Raw genomic sequence first — 18,824 nt, forward strand, 5'->3', positions numbered from 1 at the left:
TGAAGAAGCTCTTGATGAGGAAGCTCACAGCCAGCAACAGTTAATGAAGAAGACCTTGGCGAGGAAGAGCTGCATCAGAACTGAGTGGCATATATTTTAAAGACGCTGACAAATTCGTTGCCAGCTACTACAACACAAAGCTTGGAGACCCCACACGTGCCATTTCATGTTTACAGGATTTTACTACGTGCATGAGCTGCTGAGATAACCCGCACATAAAAAGGAACAAGAAGTTCTTGAGATGAGCGCAGTCTGCTACAATAATTCGCTCCTCTCTCAAATTCGCTCAAACATCTGTTTGCCACTGCACAATGATTAACACAGAATTTCTACCCCATGCATAGCTTCATCTTTTACATTTTTATCAGCCACGGGCTGCTAGTCCTCTTCTCAAGTGGCATTGATTTGCATGTTGCGTTGCAAACAACGGTAATAGCACCTCAAGCAAATCAAATGGTTGACAAGCCATTTGTTGAGATTCTACCGATGGTAAGATATTAAGACTTCGCGAACCAACTATTGGAGAGAAAAATTGTCGACTTCCATATTCTTAGCAGATCACACTTGTTCAATACGATGGTCTGTTTTCCTCAACTATAACTTACTTCAAGGTCGATTATGCCTCTGATACCATGTAAAGTAGTCGAACCCCTTTAGATTTCCACCCAACCATTGCGCTATCAACTCAAGGCGCCCTTACGTCTTTGTATACGTGAAGAAAGATCTTCCATTGGCTAGGATCAGGATATTGAATGGGCGTACTGCAACGATGGATCATCTAGGTTGTCTGGAAATAGAGCAAGTTGGTATAATACGATCCCAAGGAGGTTAATCATGAGTCCATGTGCACATGCGAAGGTGATAAGGAAGGCCACTGCAAGAGCGAATGTCGATCATGGAAGATGCAGTTGGACACGCTACAAAAATCATGCGACCAAGATGGCTGCCCACCAAAATGGTTGGAGTGGTGTTGGCAGAAGTGGATGCGCAAGCGGTCACAAGATCACATAACCAGCCAAGATGATTCCATAGAAGTCAAATGAGCCAAGGATTTGCTAGAAGTAAGAGAAGAAGATGGTGCAGGAGATCAACAATGTTCTTTTAAAAAAAGAACCCCTTGTCGAAATAAGGGAGTAAAGGCAAAGCAGGGAAGCCTAATAGTGCAAAATCAAATCAGCATGGTCTAGATAGAAATTTTGTAAGCTCAATGTGATGTTTTCCATAGGTCAACTAATGGAGCTCTCTCCCTATTGTGCAAAGTTCTTCCAAATCCCTACAATCAACAACAACATACCGTGGAATCATTGACCACAAGGGTGGAGGTGGGCAAAACAGTGATTTGGGATGAAGAGGTACCCATGATCCACACAAAATTTGGAACCATACGGTGAAGGAAGTGCTCCTTGACAGAGGCTCTCACGTAAACCTCCTCTTTAAGGAAGTCCAAAAGAGGCTCAAGACAAAAAACTTGAATACTCTCCAATATAGATTGATGCTTCAATTATACGTGAGTTGTAGGGTTGGGCAATCGACAGTACTGGAACTGCACCTGAGACGGCAACCCTTGTTTGACGAGGGGCAATGGGGGCATGGCCCATGGGGTGCTACTGGAGCACGCTATCAAGGAGAACAGCCACCTGGAGTTTCTGCCTTCTTTCTGCTTTCGGAAATCTCTATCGAAGTGCCCAAAGAGAACCAAATTGTAAACTCTCTACCAACTAAAAGGACTCATCTAGTCTTTGAATAATAATATGGTCATGGGAGACGTTAGGGTAAAAAATAATGACCCTAACCCTTGGGACCTTGTCAGCCCTAAGTGCCTCTTCTGTGGAAATAGGCAAACCAGGGAGAGGGGGAACCTCTGTGAGCAATCCAAAGGAGGTTCCAATCAAGGCCAAGATCCAATGATAAAACTAAGTAAGACGGGAAAGTCCGATGAACAAAGAGGTGACCCACCTATCAGCCTCTAGTGGGTTGAGCCCTATTGTGTAGAAGTTGGAAGTGACAAGAAATGGAATTTGTAGATCACGAATAAGGTAGCAGCTGCACTAGTTGGAAGTGTTAAGTCAATTGCTAAAGCAGTCAACAAAGTGGTTTCTGACGACGACATAGTTTTGCAGAAGAGGAGGGGATGTCCTCTTGACCTTGTGAGCTTCAGATGAAGGTTATCCTCCTTGCCTTTCCTTCTTCACCTGCTATCCACTTTGCACTTCTTCGTTCCCTTCAGAGTTGCAACTTGGATCCAACCACCATGGATCTTGTTGTATGGACGACTTTCTATGCCTGATGTAGTAGCTCAAAGGGTGGCTCATAATCAGCACTGTGTGAGGGGAAGTAAGCTCGAATCTACCTCATCCCAAACTGAGCATTGTTTCCCTAGAGATTGTTTATTTTAAACTGGAATTCTCAAGGAGATTCCACCCCCGGTTTCTACAGAAATGATTTCTTATAAACTAAAATTCTCAAGGAGATTCCACTCCCGGGTGTCCGGCCTCTTGGTCACTCCACCAAAGCTGTGTTCATATTATAATCCCTCTTTTAAAGAAATCAAAATGAGGGCTAAAATGTCATAGAGAAGAAAAATATCTAATTTGTCTCCTCCTGCGTATGTGTTGCAAGCAAATAGGAAAAAGGAGTGAATTTTCTATTTGCTTGCATATGTTAACAATGCATACCCAACTCACTACTTGTTATTGATGTGCAGCAATGGCATTAAATTCACTCATGAAGGCACTGTTCGGGTTATCTTGCAAACGTTATGGTCCTCAATCAAAGAATCAAAGTCAACTTCTCTGGGATACTTTCTGAGTGAGGGTTGCTCCGAAAGTCAAAGTGACCCTTCAACACGAGAAAATCAATCAAAACACGAAGTTGATAAGCATGGTTTCTTTCTTGGAAGTAGCAACAATATATATGAGCATAAATCTCCAGTGCATTGCGCCAATAAAAATTATAATTTAGCACATTTAATCCCTCAGCTCAAGAAAACGTTTACTTTAAAAGAGTTGTTACCAAAGGTTTCTGGTATGGAACAAGAATTGACCATAGAAGAGGATATGGTGGTGCTTAAATGCGATGTTGCGGACACGGGCATTGGGATTCCTGGTATGTTCAAATATCTGAAGCCCTATTTTTTAAGTGGACCATTTCTTCCAAAAACCAGGGTATAGAGTGCTTGAAATCGAGTAAATAATGATATTCTCCGAATTTAATCTACTAAGATCACTAAAAGAATCTCTGCAACAGGCCTGCCAAACAAGAGTTTTATTAACAAATTTGGTTGTACTCTGTACTTACAGTTAAAATAGTTCACATATGACCATTTTAGGACCTATGAGTACTTTTTGGATTTATAGGGTATAGTATTTCCCCCCCCCTTTTGTGCTTTTTTTAAAAAAAATTCGGGATGCAATCAGAGCATCACATATGCATTCCTAGAAGAAAATGTGCTAATATGGTTTTATCCAAATACAGACTCTATGCTTCCAACTTTATTCGAGTACACACAAGCAAGCACTGGAGATGCACAGAAGGACTGTGGCCATGGACTGGGACTTACAATCTGCAAAAAACTGGCAAGTGTTTGCTTACATATCCTCCAAGAACTTCCACCCACATTTTTATATAGAAAAATGAACTGGTGAGGGTAGTAAAGACGTAGACATAGTTCTTCAAGGATGATTTAAATGATGCATTACATTAGACAACTCCTGAAGATTGCAGATCAGCAGTAAAGCTTAGGAATTAGCATCCTGGAGTTATATCAGTGTAAAAAAGACCCATGCACGGAGTATTTATATTTTTTCAACGTCGCTGCTGTGAAGGCCTAATCAACTCGTGTGAATACTATGTTATCTTTCCCCCAATTAAATGTAAGGTTTGGTACCCAAACACACTATTTTGGGAAGGAGGGGCAGGGGATAATTTACTTATTTCTTCAATGGAAGTGGCTAGCCAGCCAAAATTAGAATCATGTGCAAGTGCATTAAGGGGAATTTCAAAGATCAAAGAGTGTCTTCTCCCTCATACCTCCTCTCAGACTAGTCTATGTAGTGAATTCATTGTGTTTTTGCAGTTAGTTGCTGCATTTTCAGTTAGTATACTCTCCACTTCTAATAGGAGAGCTTCCAGGACAGCATTGGCTTACCAAAGCATAATGCATTTCAGTTTGTTAAGACCTTTTGTAAGGCCAGTTTTGATAGAATCTGTGGCAGAAGATCCAATGGAAGTGAGATTGTTCCATCCCAAGTGGATAGCTCATCATGAATTCAAGAAAGGCATGGATGGATACTTGATGCATGTGAGGACTCTTTTTTTTTTCTTAAAGAAAAAGTGATATATTCCATTCAAAACGAATCATACAACAGGTGGGAGAGAAAGCACTCTATCCCTAGCCTCAACAATGTGGCAAAAAGCCCATGGTGGTGGTCTAAAATGCCACGACATCCCAAAAGGGGTCAAATGAAAAAATAATGAGCAGTCCCATGTCCTCATGAAGGATAAAAGTCTCCCACGAGTTGCCAAAGAGGTGCCTGTACACCGCTCCCACTGACTCCTGAGAGTGAAGATAATCTCCGCCCAAATGGAAGCGAGAGTGTCAACCTTCGTGCATAAATGGCCCCCAAGGACAAAAGAACATCGCGAACACCATATCCGCCATAGGGCAATGCTGGAAATCACCTCCCAGGCTGACCTTGCAGGTGAAGTAGGCATGGAATCCTGAGCTGGTACAGGTACCAAAAGTAAATCCTACGGCTCCATGATGCTGACATCTGTGGGACCCCGTCTCTGGCGACGCTGCATGAAGAAACTGTGGTCTCCTGGCTCTGACTCAGAGAGAGCAAAGGCTCCAGATCCTCTCCCCCAAAGGGCAGCGCCCCATGTCATCAGAAAGGACTCGGATGTAACATATGAGAACAACCTGAAGATACCTGTCCATACCACTCTAGAGCTGGGGCAGCTCCATAAACAATGCTTACTAGATTCCTCTGCAAGCTGACAACGCATACACAAGGAGGGTCTACCCATCTGTTGAAGCCAAGTACCCACAGGTATACCCCTATGTATAGTGAGCCAAAGAAAGTAGGAGACTTTCCTGGCTCTACTGATGCCCCAAAAGTGAGTCCAGTAGCTCAGCAAGAGCTCTGCAGTAAGTCCCTGTGCGTGCCAATGCTGTGAGGCAAATGGTAGGTGATGAGAGTCTCTCTGTTGAAGCCTGTAACCTGCCCTCGTTGAGTACTGGAAAAAAGAAAGAGGACGAACGCCTGCCACCAGAGCAGGCCACGCCCACTCACCTGGGTCCCAGTCGAGCTCCGCAAGAGGTCGACCCTGAAAAATCCAAAGTCTCCATCTAGGATCCTCTGCAATGGTCAACCTGGAAGGATCTGTGGGCCATTCCTTACCTAGGCAACCAATGACCCTGACTCTGCCAAAGGAGCTCCTGTCGATCCAGGGGCTGAGTGGGATACAATCTGTGAGAGGACTCCGTCTCAAAATAAGTAAACGGTGCCGGTCCTAAACGAACTCCAATGCATAGCCCCTCACTAAAACAACCTGACCAAGTAGAGATGGGATGAACATAGGCTGGATCTGTAAGCATATCCCTCCACTCCTAAGGAATAGCTCTCATGATCAGTAATCTGGTGGCAGCAATCTGTCCAAGTGGCCCGTGTCTATCTCTGATCTCCTCCTCTGACATCTCCACACCTCCTCTGAACCAATCTCCGACTGTCACAACCCCCTGAGCATGCCATTTGGCCAAGGGAGTCCTAAGTTCTGTACCAATGGAAGATCCGTGATATCGAACCAAGGGGTTATGATAGAGTGGCTGTCGGGCAATTTCCTCTCTGGAGGAGGGAACTGCTCTGATGAGGTGTTGTTGAAAGTGATCCCATATCTGAATAAGCCTTTTCACAAGTGGTGAGGAAGGCTGAGAATGCTGGTCCGCCAGGAAGATCCAACTGACTCTACATGCCCACTGGCCTACTGCTCTAGGGGTGCACTGGTGAATCCCATGCAGTAGGAACTGCTTCCACGGCTGATCTCCTGGAGTCAAACCTCTAACAAGAAGTTTGACTAAAAGGGCTCTGCTCTGCATCTCAGGATCAAGAACCCCAAGTCCTCCCTGCGAGGAGGGTAAAGTGAGTGTATCCCATGAAACCCTGGCCCTAGTGTCCTCAGAACCGTCGCCACCACTCCACAGGAAGTTTTGGAGCAATCTCCTCATCTGACGGATCGAGTCAGCATGAAAGCACCAACATGACGCAACGTACCACATAGTCGCTAGTAGAACCTGGTTGAGTACCAGCGCTCTTCCAGCCAAAGAAAGTCTAGCCGTGCTCCAGTAGGCCAGCTTTCTCCGGATGCTCTCAAGAACTAGGGCAAACTGTTGCGTCGGGGACACCTCAATGCCAACCTGGAAGCCTAGATATCTCGTGGAGGTGCCTCTGGGAATCCATACAAAGCCTCTGTCTCCTCCCCATGCTGGGGTATCCTGCTGAGCTCCTGTCCAGATGCCTTTTGATTTGTTTCAATTGACAAGTCCCCCTGAGGCTAGGCAGAACTTGTCAATTGAATCCGCAGCAGTAGCAAGACTATATGCATCTCCTCTGACTGTCAGTGCCGTGTCGTCAGCAAATTCAGTGTCCAGAAGCTCCCGCTCCTACCAGATAGGCAGATGGAGGCCCAAAGTGCCATGACTAGTAGCCTACATAAAGTATCCCATAGCCTCCGCTACGAAAAGGAAAAGGTAAGGTGCAAGCGGGCATCCCTGTCGTACCGATCTGGATAGCTGAAAAGCCGGTCCTCTGCCCCCACAGACCACCATCCTGCTAGAAGAGTGGGAGTAAAGTGAGGAGACCCAAGAAATCCATCTATCACTGAAGCCTAGCCTCCTCATAGTGCCCTCCAAGAAACCCTAGTCCACCCTATCATAAGCCTTCTCAAAATCGAGAAGAAGAACTGCAATCTCCTGCTGACTCTCCTTCGCCCAGTGAGTGGCCTCCCAAAAAGTGAAGATGTTATCCAAGATACTCCGATCTTGGACAAATCCTGTCTGAGTAGTTTTGATGATATCTGGCAACATAGGCTTTAGGCGAAGAGCCAAGGTCTTCGCTAGGATCTTGTAGGTTGTCCCTAGAAGTGTAATGGGTCTCCAATTACGTAGGACTATCTTGTCTCCCCCTTTCGGGATGAGACAAATCATACTTGTGCATAATGTCTCGCCCAAAGATCCTATATCGAGAGCCTCTGAAAAGGCAGAGAGTAGATGAGGCCCAATCGTATCCCAAAGAGCTCTAAAAAGAAGTGGCGACAAACCGTCCTCCCCCGGGCATCTGTCTTCGGGCAGCTCATGTAACGCGTCCGTGATCTCCAGGAGTGATAGTGGGCTATCCAAAACATGACTCATCCTGTCTGAGACCATCAGGGGGACATGACTCCAAATCTCCTCTCTGGCTCTGATCATCTCCTTGGTGACTGGATCGGCGGTGTAAAGAGTGGAATAGAAATCAGAAGTGATCTCAACAAGATGGTGAGGGTCCGTCTAAAGAGACCCGGCCTCATCCACAAGTCTACGAAGACTGTCCGAAGAGTATCTCTGACCCACTGCCCTGAAGAACTCTCTAGAGCATCTATCCCCCTTCTGAATCCAGAAAGTCTACTGGGAGTAAAACCTGAACTAGGCCCTCCTGCCCTGAATCTCCTCTAGTCTCTCCTGAGCCTCCGAAAGCTGCCCTCTGATGAAAAGAGAATGAGGGAAACTTTGAATCAATCTCTGAAGTCTGGATACCTCCGCTCTTGCATTCCGATCTCTGATTCTGAGCTTTTCCTTCTCCTCTTTTGCCCTCAACTGGCAGGCCATGCTGACTCTAGCCAAAGCCCCCTCTACCCACATCAACCAGGGGGACGAGCATTTTCTGAGCGAAATCTTCCGAGCGTCCGAGCGAAGGAAAAAAAAAGCTTCCAACTATGCATAAATATGGCAAAAATCGATCAGAAGAAAACATAGTTTCACTTAGAAATATGCAAAGTATTATAGCAATGCCTATTTTATACAAAAATCTTTAGGTGAATCTGTAGAAATGGTGAGAGCATAATGGGATGGCTTTTGAAGAAACCCACATGTAGAGTAGACTTCTCTATGAAAATTCCCTTATGATCCTTCTTACAACTTTTACTTAATAGGGGGTGACATTGAAAACCCTCTCTCAACCTATCTTCATGAAAGAGTTTCTTCAAAGAAAACTCATTGAAGCAAGCCATCCAGGTAGTTTCGCCAGCGAAACCCCTTTGAAGCAAGTCTCCCAAGGTAGTTTCGCTGGCGAAACTACCTTGGACAGCACTTTTAAAAGTGACATAACTTTCATATCCAATGTCCAAATATAGTCATTCAACCACTTAAATTGATCGGAACACCCCATTTGAGCACATCTACGGAGTTATATTTTGGAAAATCTTTCATATATAGTATTAAATATTACATGTATTTTATGAGAGTGATATATAAGCCCAAGTTAATACTTATTTATAGTAATTTAAACTTCTTTAGAAACATGTCCATAAATATGCTATAAAAACACTAAAAAGATATTGCCATATGATATAAATGTGTTAATAAGTAATTATATATGCATAGTATTATTACATTGAGAGTGATTATGAGGAATGTTTCTTAAAGGAATCAACACTTTTTTAAGATAATAACAGGGGTACAAAGGGATGTCTCTAAATAAGAAAATTATGTTGTGTAAAAATGAATGAGTGACTAGTCTGTATATTTTTATGATAAAGGGATCTAGTTCTAGTGAAAATAAAAGTGTAAAAACCATGTTTCCTAAAGAAAAACATTTTTAAAAATCTCTTGAAAAACACGCTCGGATAAACCTGCTCATAGGTTTTTGCTCGTAAAATTGACGCATCCCATCAACCAGCCCTCATCCACATGAGTGTCCACTGACAACTAAGTCTCTCTCAACCGTTCCACGAACTCTATATCCTGAAAAACAAAGTCCGGAACTCTCACAGACCCTGTGCTCTCTAATCGAGAGGTAGGAAGAATCTGTAATAGGACTGGAGCATGGTCAGATAAAACATAACCCGGGCGGATCCCAATCTGTCCTCCTCTGGCCTGACCCCATTGGCCAATATAAAACCTGTCAAGTCTGACCAAAGGAGCAAGAGAACTGAAGACTGTCAGCCAAGTGACGAAAGTCGTCCAATCGAGCTACATCATGAAGTCCAGCATGCATAACAAAACTATCCCACTTTACTCTCTCCCTATCAGAAAGGCCACCCTCTGTCTGACCCGACTTGTCTTCAGCGATTTCAACCATGTTGAAATCACCTCCAACAATCCAGGTGTCTGCCTGAGGAAGGGACTCTCTGAGCTGTCTCCAAAAAGCGCGTCTGTGGGCTGGATCTGTGGGAGCATACACATTGAGAACACCAACTGATGTGCTCTCAATATGAAGAATAACATAGCATGCTCTACTCTCCACTAGTGTACCCTCTTGGGTGATCTCTGAGGCCCACCTAGCTGAAACTGAAATGCAAACTCCTCCCCTCGTGCCATCCGATGGGCTCCAATATGTCCGGCTCTGTCCTTTGAGTAAGGATCTGCATCTATCAATCCTGTCCTGGGAGAGCTTATGCTCCTGGATAAGACCCTGAGGAAATAAACCGAAGGGAGTCCCTAAGCAACTGCAATCTAGGAACTCCCAATCTACGACCATCTGCATCTGAGGTAAATCTGCGGCCGTTCAATCCTCTCACATTCCAAGAAATGATGGACAACCCAAGAGTGAAAAGCTGCGAGGACGAGGCTGTACTGGGAGGGGTGTCTAAAAGGACGCTCCGCATAGCAACAAAGGAAGGTACTGTGCGACGGGGCTGTGAAAGGGGTCTCGAGGGAACCTCGTACAGGCGCATGAGATCCTGGGACGGGCTCTGACTCTGACCTATGTCATAAAAAACCACTCTCTCAATGGACTGTTGGGGAGAGGCATCCATCACAGTAACTGCAGCCTGAGCAGTCTCCTGCTGAATAACTGTCTCCGTACCCAATATCTGAACCTCCGGGGTAGTAGTGTCTAGAGTCATGAAATCGTGAGCTACTGTCTCCTGCACAGTGTGAAGACCTGCCTATGGATGATCCTCCGCATCTCCCCTTTCCGGGGTCTCCTGCACATGTGTCTCGACTCCCTGAGCTACCGTCTCCTACACAGTGTGAAGACCTGCCTGCGGATGGTCCTCTGCATCTCCCCTTTCCGGGGTCTCCTGCACATGTGTCTCGACTCCCTGAGCTACCGTCTCCTGCACAGTGTCAAGACCTGCCTGTGGATGGTCCTCTGCATCTCTCCTTTCCGGGGTCTCCTGCACATATGTCTCAACTCTCTGCCATCTGTGAGCTCGTACCTGGGGCTGCTCGTACTGCTGGCTCTCTCTCTGTCTCCGTCTCCTCCAAGCTCTCCGTGAAAGCTATTCCACTGGAGGCACCTCCAGGTAGAACTGTGAAAACACTTAAATGAAACGTTCGTTTGAGTGAGCTACAATGTGCCTTTCTACAGTTGGAAGTTACATGTCTGTTATGAAACTGACAAATGATCATATGTTTTTTACTACAGGAATGGTGCTGCTTTGGCTTGGATTGGTGACTGGGCTTGTTGTCTTAGTGGATATCAGCTTGAATTTTACAAATTTTCTCAACCCTTGAATTGAATTCAATTTTCTAGGTATTTAAGCAAGCAAAATTTTGATCCTATCTTATTGATTTTCACCCTCCAACTTCCAGAAGGGTATTGAGTCAAGGGGAACAATTTGTGTTCCATGTGCTTTCCATTATGTAAGAATTCTCCAAATGGATGAATAAAGGTTTTTGGTTATCACTATTCGTCTTGCAGCAGTAAATACCTTAAAAGTTGCATGGAGTCAATCAATTCATGTGAACACAATTGTTCCAACAATCTTAGGGCACAATAGTTTCATCTATAGTTCAAGCAGCAATAATGGTGAAATGTGGCTTCATTTGCCACAGTAAGTTTCAGACACTATGCCAATCAATAATAGCAAGTCTGTATGCCTTTTCCAGTGAAAGATTCACCTAGCAGGCAAAGGGAAATTTTGCTCTCATATGAGTATTGTTGCCAGAAGTGTTACTGCACAAAGTTTGTATAGAAGAACGGAAGGGAATTGAAGCCCTCCACGTCTTCCACTAGGAGGCAAGGGTATCCAGTCTAAAGGGAGAGGACAGTTTGATTAAAGTTAAACTCAAGGATGTGCGGCCTTGGACCGTCCTATGATGACTTGCTGGGTGGGAGGGCTGCCTCTAAGAGGAAGGGTCGTACCCAGTATTAGGGAAGATTAACTCTACAAAGCACAGATGTGGATGTGATTGTGCACGGGCCACTGGCCAGATTGGTTCAGTTTTAGTCTTCCAAGGAAACTCCATAGGAAGTGCAACACTGAAGATGTGCCAAGAAATGGAGGAGACTTACACATCATCTGTATGCTATGAAGTATGTCATTGGACCTTCCCCGATGGTAGAGTCGCTGACTGGGAGGACTCGGTCATAGCTCAGCAACTTGTCAGATTTGGCTCAGGTTTGGTCCTCAAAGGAAACTCATTCTGCAAGGGTAGAGGAAGCCCACTCAGGAGGGCATCTGCCAAGGAACTGAAGTTTTTTAAAATGGGACACTCTGTACATCTGTTAGGAAGTATACCAATGGACCTTCCTCAGTGGTATCCTGGCTGGGTGGGAGGACTTTCACTAAGAGGAGGGATGGTACCCACTATCAAGGAAGGAAATTTTTTTGGAGGTCTTGGAAATGAACATATGCCAAGGAACAGAAGACCCTGAAAATGGGAGGCACTTTTTGTTCATCCATCAGGAAGTATTCCATTGGACCTTTCTCAATGGTAGCATGACTTTGTGGGAGGAACTTCAGAGATCTGGAGTAAAGTAAATCTGCATAATGCCGGATGTAACACAGCCACTCGTATTGCATGGCTGATATGTGAAAGTTGCTCTTTTTTTGTACAAACTCCTTCATGGAGGGGACACCTTGTAGAGGGTGGTGGAAGGGTTTCAATATTCACCTAACCTTGAAGGTTGTGTAAGGATTAGAATGGCACAAAGCCATGAACTTAAAAATTATTTTGCAAGCAAGAAAGCTATTTCGAGGGCCTTAAGATTGTGGTCGTTCGGATGTGAAGCAGGGGAGTGAGCTGAGTATTAGCCAAAAAGAGGTTATCTTGATGATAAGAATAAATTGCAAAGACAAGAGTTGAAAAACAATGTTGTGCTGGACTGTTGTATACCTTACCTATCAATCGAAGGATGCTAGGCCAGCCCAATTAGAGCAAAGACAGATCCGTGCAAAATTAAGGGTCAAATTTCAAAGGCAAGAGAGTGATCCTTGCAATATTAGAGCACTGGAGGCTCCCCCAGAGGAGGTTCCTCTCGTTCTGCTGAATGAGTCGAAGCAGGCTCAGAGACCCCTGGAGGCTGAACTGAAGGCTTTGGGTCACTCAAAGGATGAGAAGGATCCGGAGTCTCTAATCGAGGCCGACGACTAGGGCAATCCCTAATCTCTTCTGACAGAAAAGACACTGATCAGGAAGCCCCTCGTACAAAACCCTCTGCTGCATCTGTACCCCATCTCCCGTGGAGTACGAAATCAAAGTAGGCAAAGGTCGAGGAGGGGGGAACTCTGAAGTGAGTCTAACCCTTGTAACACCTGTACCAGCAAGTGACTGAGCATAGGAAAGTCTAGCACCTAATGGGATGACTGTACTTGCCACGCTAGCCATATGCTCCACAGCTCTGCGACAAGAGCTAACCTCATCAGGATGTCCAGGGAAAAGCATCCAAAAAGAGACCTGACAGTACTGAAGTGCTTCCGCCAAGGCCACAAATGGATGACTCTGCTCTAAAACTGAATCGGTGAGCTCATAAGTACTCTTTGAGCCTGCTCTGCAGACTGAAGGCCAAAAGAAAGTACCCTCTGCCAAGCAATCGGAAATCCGTAACTGAGACACCCAATGAGGCCATGCTGGTGTACACCCAATCACGTAACTGTTGGCCTCTACTGGGTAGAAAGCCAATGATGTGCGTCAAACGAAAACCCTCGTCTGCTACCTCAATCATCTGCACAATGTCAGGAGGAAAAGAAACTGTGACTTCAATCTCCTCAGGTTCAGCGACGGGAGTGGCATTAGTGTCCTCCATTGTCTCAGCTTGCGCTGTCCTGAGGGGAGGAGCTACCTCTGCTGAAAATACCCACCAAGAACTCGCAACCAACCTCTAGAATCCCAAAAAACCCGTGGTTAAAGAAAGCCCCAAACTTCAGCCTACATGGAATGAAAACAGGCCACTTAATGCTGAAGTAGAAAGCTCCGCCAATGTCTAGGAGCAGCCCAGGAACTCAGCTCCCCGGAACACGAGTAGAACAGCCCCGGAGAGGGCCCTGAAGCAGCCCAGCCTGAAGCGCAAGGGAGGGGCAGACAACAGCTACTGTCGGCCTAAAGGGCGGCCTAGATGGTAGCTTGAAGGGGCGCGACCAGCAGCAGCTAGCAGGACCAGCAGGGTGCGACCAGCAACAGCCAGTCGGGGGCTGTAGGGGGAGGGGCCACAACGCGAGCGGGCTGAAGGGGGGGCACGACCACCAGGAACGACCTGCAGCAATCAGGCGCGGCAGCAGGCTGAAGGGGGGCGCAACGCGAGCTGAAGGGGTGGGCGACCTGAGGGCACTGCCAACGGACCCTGCGCGGCCAAGGCAGCAGAGGCGAAGCCAAGGGAGCAGGGCGCGGGGGACAGGGCGCTGCCAAGGGACCCTGCGCGGCCAAGGTGTAGGGCACTGCCAAGGGCTGTGTGATGGCGACGGGCGATGGTGGGCAGCAGCAGGCGGGAGCTCCTCCAATCGACTTTTTGTCCAAGTCTTTTGTGAGGACTCTTTATAGTTGAGGTCATCGGTCTAGCAATAGAGATAATGTTGCAACCTTTCGCAGTCTCAATACTCGGATGATGTTCCTACCTAATTCTATCCACCTCATTTATGTTAATTGCATGTCATTGTGTGTTTCCTTTAGGATATGCGTGCGTTGTGTGTTTGCCTGGTACATTGCATGCTTAAAAACTTTCCATGCCAGTTAGAAAAAGGTTTGGTTCATGCATAGTACATGAGAAAATTATTTGAATAATAAAGCCTTCAAGGGGAAAGCAGAGTAACAATCTGAGAGAGAAAGAAAGAAAGAAAGAAAGTGTATTATTGTCCACTAAAGGCCAAAATGGGCCCATGGGACATCAAGAACTCTGCATACAAGATAGCACAAAATCAACGTGCCACAAAGAAGAGGCATCGTCGAATATCATCTAAGTGCTTCGCAATACAATGCAAGTGAAAGTACATAATGTCAAATATGAGCCTAAATACAAAGTAAACTAGATGCAAGGAAACCGCCCCTGGGTGCAAAATGGGGGGATGAGTACAATATGCCAATGCAAAGATACAAGTCCAGGTGTCACGGAGTCTGAGAACCAAAATAATACTGGAAATCCTGTCCATCGACTCTGCCTCCACGTAGTCCATCACTCGTGAGAGAGGTCCAAAGCCATCCGTGAAGAGACAGTGGAATCTACCTCTGAGCTGAGAGAGAGAGAGAGAGAAAGAGAGAGAGAGTCTATTAAGGTCCACATGAGACCAACAGGTCTATGGAATAGCTCAAAACCATCTAGTACATCTGCTTAGGAAGGGCACACGGCAGCTTCTAGGGAGTGAAAAAGAAACTCCTATTATTTAGAGTACCTACATGATAGTCTGAAAAACATAATCAGCCATACATCAGTTTAAGAATGACAATCTTTTGGTTTTGATGTAAACTCTTTGATGAGTGCTAGGCCTTCATGGTATACTGCCCATTTTCCATCCTTCCTAGCAGCCTTGACCTTGGCTAATTCTATTGCTACGGCATCCCCCACCTCTCTTCTTCATTCCATCACTCCTCTCCCTTCCACCTCTGTGGCCTCCCCCCCCTCTGCATCTATTGTATCCACAGGGGTGTCTCTACAGGTGATTGATGTTGCGGACACTATTCCAGTGGAGTCAAGATGCCAGGTGACACCAATTTTCCCACCATTCTACAATATCCACTGGGGGGTCTCTACAAATGATTGATGTTCAGGACACTATTCCAATGGAGTTAGGATGCCAAGTGACACCGGTTTTCCCATCACTATCGGGCGCCCCTTCTTCTATCTGTACAGTTACTGATCCCATCGTCGCCTCCTCCATCCATGATGGTTCTTCTGCTCCTGTAGCATCCGCTGAGGACCAGCTCCTTCCACTTTCTCTGCCACTCATCAAGTCTGTGGAGGTACTATCTCCCTACAGGGCACCACTGTCTCAGGAATCTTGTGGTTTTGATCTTACCTTCAGATTGGGCCTCCATTCTCCTCTGAGTACAGATTTGATAGTGACCGCTACCACAATCGCTTCTTCATCAGGATAGCAGGCTCCTCGCCTCTCCCTAGTACGGTCCTCAGCTCCTGCCACTATAGTTATTCCCCCTCGGCAACACCGGACACGGCCACCTGACACATTTGCCCCCCGAGTAGGTCCCACTGTTTTTGCAGCTGCTACCTTGCCCCTTCAGGCTAATTGTCCTCCTCTCCAGGAGAACGATATGCTGGACCACTACATCGCATCATCCTCTGGGCAGTCTTTCTCCATTGAGGCACAGTAGTAGGCGCAGACTCAACATTACAAAAAATTGAGCTAAAGCACAGGAGATCTTCCGTGGACATTGAGGAGGAGGACATCGACCAGATAGTGACAGTTCCCTTGTGCAACGCCTTGACAGCTGGCTCTATCAATCCACAACTCATGCATGTTTTCTTAGCATGGATGCCCTCGCACCTGTGGAGGATTTGGACAAATTGGAGGATCGGGCCATGGCAGGTGTCTTTGAGGAGTTTGGTCAGATCGTTGACAAGGCAGACAGGTTGAGTTACGAGGACCGCTATGCGTGGGCGAAGCTATCTATGCCCATGGCGCAGCGGATCCTCGATGACATATTTACTCAACTTGGTGCAGTGCTTCTCAACTCCAGAGGGCATACTCAAGGCATGTTGTCCAAGAAGCAGCACCTATGGTTGGAGTACGAGCGTCTCACACGCACACATCAGCAGCAATGGTAGTCACAGCTTGAAGCAAAGGAGGCACTCTAGCACAAAGAACAGGAAGAGCTTCAAGAGAAGCATCGCCTTGGGCAGGAGGAATGGGGCGATTAAAAGCAGACACTTACACTTCAGCGTACAGCATTGCAAGAGGAGCTTCCTATGCTCCAGGACCGCCATACATCAGAGCGTGCCGTTGCTGAAACTCGAATCAACAAGGTCCAAACAGAGCTTGCAACCATTTCCATAAGAGGATGAAGGTGGCACTGGCTCCTGGTGTTGGCTGAAGACGATGCTGGCTCTTGGTACTGGCTAGAGGTGGTACTGGGTTTTGGTTCATGGTTGTAGCCATCTCTTGAATGGTAGAGCAACTTCTACAACATCTATATAACAGCAGGTGCGTGGGCGAAGCGATCTATGCCCATGGCGCAACGGATCCTCGATGACACGTTTACTCAACTTGGTGCAGCGCTTCTCAACTCCACAGGGCATACTCAAGGCATGTTGTCCCAGAAGCAGCATCTACGGCTAGAGTACAAGTGTCTCACACGCACACATCAGCAGGAATGGCAGTCACAGCTTGAAGCAAAGGAGGCACTCTAGCACAAAGAACAGGAAGAGCTTCAAGAGAAGCATTGCCTTGGGTAGGAGGAATGGGGCGATGAAAAGAAGACACTTGCACTTCAGCGTACAGCATTGCAAGAGGAGCTTCCTATGCTCCAAGACCGCCATACATCGGAGCATGCCGCCGCTGAAACTCGAATCAGCGAGGTCCAAACAGAGCTTGCAGCCATTTCCATAAGAGGATGAAGGCGGCATTGGCTCCTGGTGTTGGCTGAAGACGATGCTGGTTCTTGATGGATGTGGTGCTAGGTTTTGGTTCATGGTTGTAGCCATCTCTTGAAACTTCTACAACATCTATATAACAGCATTGGTGTCAAATTTTATTATTGCAAGAGTCTCTATGTCAGCTTGTGCGGTGGGATATCCATATCTTTGTGAGTGCCTTTGAGGCTCGGGTATCTATCCTTGTCTGTAATACACTTAGGATTCAACCTAATGTGTATGACAAGTTATGTGGACACTTGGAGGTCGCCACTCCCTCTTAAGTCTTCATCAACTATTGCACAATGCTTGATCCCCTCCATCTTGACCTTTTTCATTTGACCAATGACTTCCAAGCTCTATACATCTTTCAACCATAACCGCTGAGGTGCCAAAGACACTAGACTTTGACACCAAACCTCTATGGATACGATGGCCGATTTGGCACCTAACTAACTTATTGTGCAAGATTTCATGCCAAATGTTGTTGGTAGCTTGGCTCATTTGGCAAATTTACATTGTAAACTTTATGATGTGGAATCCTTCATTTTTGGGGAAATTTGGTGTTGTACATCTTGAAACTGGAGTGCAAAATTGTGGACTTTTTGTAATGTTCTCAATTGTGATTTTGAGCCGTCAAGTTTACATAGAGATTTAAAAGTGCACTTGATATTTGCTATTGATTTGGCAGTCCTCTAGCTGGATTTTATCCCTCCATGGCTGGCTGTCTTAAGGACGAACATGACATGCCACCATCATATTGGATGTACATGACACTACGTTCTTTCATTCTTTGGCACATAGAAATGCATGTCTCGAGGCAGATGGGTTGGATATTCTATCTCTATGTTATGAACTTCTTATGAAGAAATGCCTCAGCCCATCTAACTTACAAGCTACATTGCATCATGCTTGCCTTGTCATTTCTCACTGAATGATGTTCATAATGTTGTTCATGGTTTAGGCAGTTGGGATGCTTCATCAACGCTGAATGCTTAGATCTCTTCTTTGAATATGGTCATCAAAATAGGGCTTTCCTGCTCCAAAAACACTTGTTTCTTTTAATGAAGAGACTATTTCTCTCTTTCTTTTCTCCGATTGCATGATAGTTTTCCTTTCTTTCATTATTTCCTCTGTTTTGTTTCCTTGTGATAATCGTCTAGTTTATTTATGTCACTAACATATTCTTTTTTCCAACAAACAGTTTTTTAAATGTGATGCTCATGCTGATCTTGGTGCACAAGGCCTGCCGTTCTTCTTGCTTTTTTATTTCCTGCTAATAAGACTTACAGACATGGCCGCAGGCAAGGCTGTTGATAAAAATGATTGCATACAAAAATCCTTGTTATTTTGATTTGAAAATTTGGGGAAGAAGTTATGGCTACTCAATTCATAGATAAGGTGAAAGGGTACATCCCTGTTTACACATCACGCATGTGTTCTGATAGTAGCCTTTTGCCAATGACAGGTGGAGAGAATGGGTGGAACTATGATAGTAACCAGCAAAGAACATGTTGGCTCTACGTTATCTTTCAGTCTACCATGTAAAACTGTAAGAAAGAGAGAATCTCAGCTAGATTCAAAATTTGAATTGGGCCAGAATATCAACAGCCAACAGCATAATAATATGCAGAACCAATCAAGACCTCTGGAAAAACATGAAAATGTATGTTTAGATGGAAAATACCCGTGTCATATTGGTACTCCTGTTCAACTTCCATACAGGCATAAGGAAGTCAATAAGTTTCCAATCAAGGTAGGAGAGACAATGCTCTGCCAAATTGATTTTGACAGTTTTGATTTCCAATAGGTACAATATTTAACTAT

The 18,824-nt window shown here is 45.6% G+C and overlaps 1 protein-coding gene across 2 annotated transcripts in view; it reads left to right on the top strand.

Moving 5' to 3' along the window:
* Positions 1 to 18,824, top strand: part of LOC147903468 (histidine kinase 5-like) — a 101,092-nt gene that overhangs the window by 38,013 nt on the left and 44,255 nt on the right. For both annotated transcript variants that reach the window (XM_087399151.1, XM_087399156.1), the window contains exons 8-10: positions 2,705 to 3,105; positions 3,475 to 3,575; positions 18,466 to 18,753. In XM_087399151.1, coding sequence (XP_087255277.1) covers positions 2,705 to 3,105; positions 3,475 to 3,575; positions 18,466 to 18,753 — 790 coding nt within the window. The remainder of the gene's footprint in view (positions 1 to 2,704; positions 3,106 to 3,474; positions 3,576 to 18,465; positions 18,754 to 18,824) is intronic.

This window comes from Dipteris shenzhenensis, chromosome 3, assembly GCF_047967505.1.
Source record: "Dipteris shenzhenensis isolate YYH24624 ecotype China chromosome 3, Dip_SZ_1.0, whole genome shotgun sequence".
NCBI classification, from domain to species: domain Eukaryota; kingdom Viridiplantae; phylum Streptophyta; class Polypodiopsida; order Gleicheniales; family Dipteridaceae; genus Dipteris; species Dipteris shenzhenensis.